A 5,885-nucleotide genomic window follows, 5' to 3' on the forward strand; every position below is an offset into this window, starting at 1 on the left:
TCATAACAAATGTATTCAGAGCAAAACATTATCACACATTATATTTACCTTTATTCATTTAGCGGATGCTTTTATCCATAGTAACGTAAAAATGAGAAAAACATCCATTTCATGCTATAGAGGTTAAAACAATGAAAGTTTAAAAATTGTTCAAAGATGTATAGAATGGAATAGACATGAAAATAAGAAACAGGTAAAATATAGGCACGACATTTTAATAGATTTATTTAATGCATCAGTGCATTAATGGATTCACTTAAGTGCTCGTGGAAAAGACGATTAGGCTATATCTCATCTTTCAATAATGCTGTGAACTTCAGCCCGTCGTATGACCACGGCCTCTAATCCCACTTAAACATTCATTCATAGTTAATCTAGTGCTGGGATCGATTTTAAAGAGAAGAGGGGAATACATGTGGATACCTTTGTGAATGTGGCTCTGATGGATCTAAAAGTGGCGAAGATAAATGCGAGAAGAGATGAAGCCCATTAAACGTTGAGGCTGGCAGTCTCTCCAGACATCATCCCCTTCACTCACTGATCAATTTCTACTGCCTCCTGAAACACTTTGGCACAGGACACTACAGACTGGCAGCCCGCTTCATCATCAGCTTCTGGTCTTGTGGCCTCAGGCACGTTCCTGCCACATCGAAGAGGAAACGATGCCGTTTATGATGCTATGAATGAGGACTTTGGTCATTGAGGACACTGTGGAGGCCATACACACCCGTAGAATCTCAAGTCCTTTAGTATTATTCAGGATAAGCTTTTATTAATTGCGATTCATGAGGTGTAGGGTAGCCCCCCTGATCAGTTAAGGTTACCTGTCACAAAATCTGTTAATGAAAACAAAATATTTTGGGAGGTATTATCTATAAATCATGGTTGTGGTTTGTGGGATGAGTCAGGAGAACTTTTAATATACAGAGATGGTCTGTGTTCATGTTTAAGAGTAGGATTCCCACTAAGCATTGTATTTCTATCAAATATTTATTGTGGTTCAGATACAAAATTTAAGCATTAAATATTTACGGTGCTGTAAATATTTAATACTGACCCTGATGTTCACTGGCATTCCACCATGGATTTTAATTTTCATTTCTCTAAGGAATAATTGGAGACTTGTGCTGCAGCTTGGCACACCGCTCAGCAGGGAGCGCAAATAATCTTTCTCTCCTATTTTTGGCCATTATCCAGCGTATCTGTTTGAGGCTGATAGCATTCAGTGCCTTTGATGGTTATTGGACAATAATCCACACATGTTGTATCAGAGAGATAAAGGTATCTCTCCCATTTAATTTTTTTTTGTCCATTTGTAGCATTAAATTAATTAAGGCTTATGCAAGGAACATTTTTTTTGTTTGTAAATTATAATAACACTTAATTTAGAGAGGATTACCTTCATCTGCACTCTTAACCTCTTATATGAGCGCCCCATATTTCTGAGAATTCTATTGATTGCGAAAACAAGTTCAGAACATAAATGTTGAGTGTTTTAAGCTTTCAAATTTTGCATAGTGTGATACGGTAATAAAAATGCAGACACAATCAATAATAAACACCATGGGCCCTGTGCATGTTAGGGGTTAAAGTGACAGTTCACCCCAAAATTCTGTCATCATTTACTCTTGTCATTTCAAACTTGTATGTCTTTCTTTCTTTCGCACAACACGAAAGAAGATATTTTGAAAAAAGTTGGTAGCCGAACACCCGGACGCCATGTTCGGTTGACAACACTCTTTAAAACATCCTCTTTTGTGTTCTGCAGAAAAAAGAAAGTCAAACAAGTTCGAAATGACAAGAGGGTGAGTAAATGATGACAGAATTTTCATTTTTGGATGAACTATCACTTTAAAAAGGGGATTTCTGATGCCATATAGAAGAATAATTTTTAGCTGAACAGTTTAATAAAAAAAACTTTAACATCTGAAGAAACGTTTTGTTTTATAAAGGGTTCTTTATAGGGAAAAGGGATTCTTTAAAACAAAGTTCAATAATAAATGGTTCATCCATGCATGGCATCACTGTGAAGAACCATGTGTCTTTAAAAAAGTTTTGGGACCCAAAACGCCACTATTTCTATTCATTTCTAATTTGCATTAGATATTATATAATGTTTGTGGTCCTAGTAGTCCAATGTTTAGAGCCATGGTAGAGTCTTGAAATGCAATTTTAATTTCCAATATATTTCAGAAGGGGGCAGGATTGCTCTTCGCCAGCTTTAACACCGCTCCACAATCATAAACAGTCACACTTGGCTTCTGTTCATCTTTCTGCCCCTCTCTATCCCTGGGGTTTAGAAATAATCCTCTGAGCATACAAACCTGCTCTCCATACCCTTCTTCGGCTAAATAAAGCTTATTAATCACCGTGTGTAACTGTCTTTCGACCACTACAAAATGTCCAAATTCCTGTCAAAGGCCACTACTACACAACAAAATTCTTCCATATTTCTCATGATCTCCACAAAATCACTTAATTATCAGACCACACCTATCTCTCTTGGTGAGCAGATTACGATTCATCCTGCCCTTAACATCCGCAAGCACCGAGTGTTCAGATGACACATTAACATGCCGAGCCACTGAACGAATCTTGCGGCCCATCATCGCTCGACGGCGAGATGCAGAGCCGGAGGGTGGCCCTGACTCTTGGGGACAGGATGGAGGGAGGGACTCCGGCTCTGCTCGGTAACTCGAGAGAGGAGGGTGCAAAAGGCACGGCGCATGGCTCTTCAGAGGAGAGGAGAAGCACATTAATCATCACAAGACATCTGTTCTTTCGCCTGCTTTAGAATTCTGTCAAAGTGCTCCTGACTCCCCCCCTTAGATACAGAAAACAGAAAAAATGGTCATCTCTTTGTCGTGGACAGCCTGAGCGAAACGTTAGATATAAGTATGCGTTCCTTCCATCTCATTAAATTCCAATTTGTTTATACATGAGTCATTGACAGGTGGGCTCTACCCAGCATTTAAAGACGCACTTAGTAATTGTACTCTCATTAAAAAGTTTAACACGTACAGAAATGAAAAGTACGTTTGAAAAATGTGTTTAGACTGGCTCACCAGCCTGAGGGCTGTTTTGTATTATGAGCACCTTTCGAGTTAAATGTTGGTTATATTAAATACAGTGGTGGTACATTACATTATACAAATGTACAGTACATTATAACGCTTAGTGCTTAGCGAAACAAGTCCTTTTCATTTTTTATGTACTCAAAAAAGCAATTTCCCAATGAAGAAAGCAAAAGCTGATCTCCCTTCAATGCACTGAAGAAAAACCTTTTACTAATGGTGTAAGACACAGTACGATAGGGTAGAAATTGATGAAGTGAATAAAACAGAGAAGTGGAATTACAATGGGGAAACACGTAAAAACAAATTAGAAGTGAAAGTTAAGTCCACCAAATCACTGGAAAATACTAAACCGAAAATGCTAAACAGGTTAAAAAAGAGGAAGGGAATAAGACAATCTTATGACAAAGTGTCATGGAATAGACATTCTATTCATTTTTTTTATGTTGTCTTTTGTGTTAAGTTCTGGAGTCCCCTTAAGTCCTCAATGAGAAGCACCCCCATAAGAAAAGTTCTGTCCGGGTTGTAATGCTCTGATATGTAGATGTCCTCAATTTTGTTTTTGTTCATGTTGAGCTTGACAACGACTCTGTCCATGTTGCTCAATTCATCATGCGGATCATAGTATTTCCTCACTTCATAGGGCAGATCCTTAGCGTGCTTATAGTGCAGGTTTCCTATGGTGAAGTATGCATATGTGCGTTTGTCCTTCAGCGGGGGAAGCAGGGACCCAGTGTTAAGGAACGGATGAAATCCAAATTCTCCTGCCACCGGGTCACAGAGTGCCACCATGTTATTGTCGATGCATTTTTTCACGTACCACATGAGTAGGGCGAGTCCGTGTCGGGGTGGTGGATAGCCAAAATGTGTGTCCCACAGCTCCTCTTCAGAGTTTAATGTTTTTAAAGAGGATGTGATGACCAGGATGGCAAGCAGACGGATGAGATGTTCTCTCATTGCTGTGCGCAGACTGGATGGAGAATGTGATAAGAATTTAAGAACAAAACAGCAAGTATTCACGTTAACATATACAATTAAAAATGCTTTATTTACTTTCTTAAAGGGACAGTTCACCCAAAAAATATTCACCCTCGTGTCATTCCTAACCTGTATGACTTTATACTGTAGAAGACAACAGAAGATATTTTGAAGAACGTTGGTAACCTGACAACATTAACCCCCACTGTCTTCCATTGTACGGACACAAACCACTAAGACATTTCTCAAAATATCTTCTTTTGTGTTCAACAGATGAAAGAGTCATGTTTTGAACCACATGAGGGTGAATAAATGATGGCAGAATTTATATTTTTGGGTGAACAACCCCTGGACATATTCTTATTGTGAACAATTTATCATAGCATGCATTATTTCTCAGAAAAAAAACAATTGTCTTAGAAATCTTTAAACAAAATTTGCATTCCTTTTACACCCTCTTACATACTGTACACTTACTCTAAATCTCTGTCTTATTAGACACAACGATACACAATGAAACGTGACATATCAAATGAGTAAAATATATTTCATTTGAAAAGTTCTTGACATATGGGTCTTTCACTGTGATTTGTTTTTTGACATCTTTAACTATGCCAGCAGCGAAAAGAATATATCAGATCATTTTTGTATCTCGTCACATCACGTTCCCTGTTGGTGCTCCTTTCCCCAATTATAACACATCCCTGTTGTATGACAATTCATTCTTCTACAAAACCATTCACCCTCCGAACCTAAACTGGACCATAGACAATCACATTTCCAAGTGTGCTGTGCTGAGCTTTTTCAATAAAGTATACCTGCAAAAACCTTCTAATAAACATCATTTTAATGGTAATTTACCTGAATGAGTCAGCAGAAACCGGGGGTGGACTGTCTTGAAGAGGCTGTGGAAGTTTTGGGAGGATAACTGAATCTCTGAAGGGTCTTCTCCGGGTATGTGGGCCCTTGGTTTAAGAATGATGTCTTATTTCCTTCCCTATCTAACAGGAAGAGGTTAAATCTGTTACACTTACATGACAGGTGCGTTCTGCACTGCTGCTTAGTTTCAGTTCCAGATTATTAATTATCTAAACAGAAAAAAACAGCTTTGATTCAATTGAAAGAATGACAGCTGTGAAATTAACAACAAATAATGTGAAATACTCTAATAAAAAAGAAAACTGCCATGCAACAGTAAGTGATTTTTACTTGAACATTTTTTACATTTGATGAGAATTTTTATAAGAAAAAAAAGAGGAATATATGGCCATGGGTTGCCTCTAAAATGTCTTTTTTATTTTGCTTTTTTTTACTTATTTTATTTAAAATGAGGTTTATGATTAACATAACATAACATAACATAACATAACCACACAAACAAACTATATTTTATACATAAACTGAAAACCACAATTCTAAAAACAAATTGGACTATAATGGCCTATAAATTGACACCATGATTGATAACAACTCTGTTTGCAGGTGGTAACTGATGTACCTGCCCACAAATTATATCACAACATGTTATCTTCTCAACAACGTGTTGCAATATAATGTTCACACTTTCATTAAACAAACAACATATGCCATTCTTTTCTTAGCTTATACCTGTCAGTGTAAAGTATTAGTTCATGTGAAGATGAGCGGAGACAGCGACAGCTACTCTCCTGTAACACAGCAACATGGCTTTCCTCTCCACCGTAAGCTTATTCCATCCGACAGTGTCATATCAAAGCCTCCCCACATCATTACAAATAAATTATACTTTTAAATGATCCCAGCATGGCAGACAAGCCCAGCTCTTAAAGGAATTTATGAATAAAAAGAGAGAGA

At 37.6% G+C, this 5,885-nt stretch overlaps 1 protein-coding gene across 1 annotated transcript; it reads right to left on the reverse strand.

Moving 5' to 3' along the window:
* Positions 1-3,272: 3,272 nt before the first annotated feature.
* Positions 3,273-5,015, reverse strand: si:ch211-198c19.1 (uncharacterized protein LOC100151013 homolog). Its single transcript, XM_057341142.1, has 2 exons — positions 4,914-5,015; positions 3,273-4,044 (listed from the first exon to the last, which is right to left on the reverse strand). The coding sequence occupies exon 2, from the start codon at positions 4,029-4,031 to the stop codon at positions 3,516-3,518; it is 516 nt and encodes a 171-aa protein (XP_057197125.1). The 5' UTR covers positions 4,032-4,044; positions 4,914-5,015; the 3' UTR covers positions 3,273-3,515.
* Between the last annotated feature and the right edge of the window lie 870 nt (positions 5,016-5,885).

This window comes from Triplophysa rosa, linkage group LG8 (genome assembly GCF_024868665.1).
Source record: "Triplophysa rosa linkage group LG8, Trosa_1v2, whole genome shotgun sequence".
Lineage (NCBI taxonomy): Eukaryota > Metazoa > Chordata > Actinopteri > Cypriniformes > Nemacheilidae > Triplophysa > Triplophysa rosa.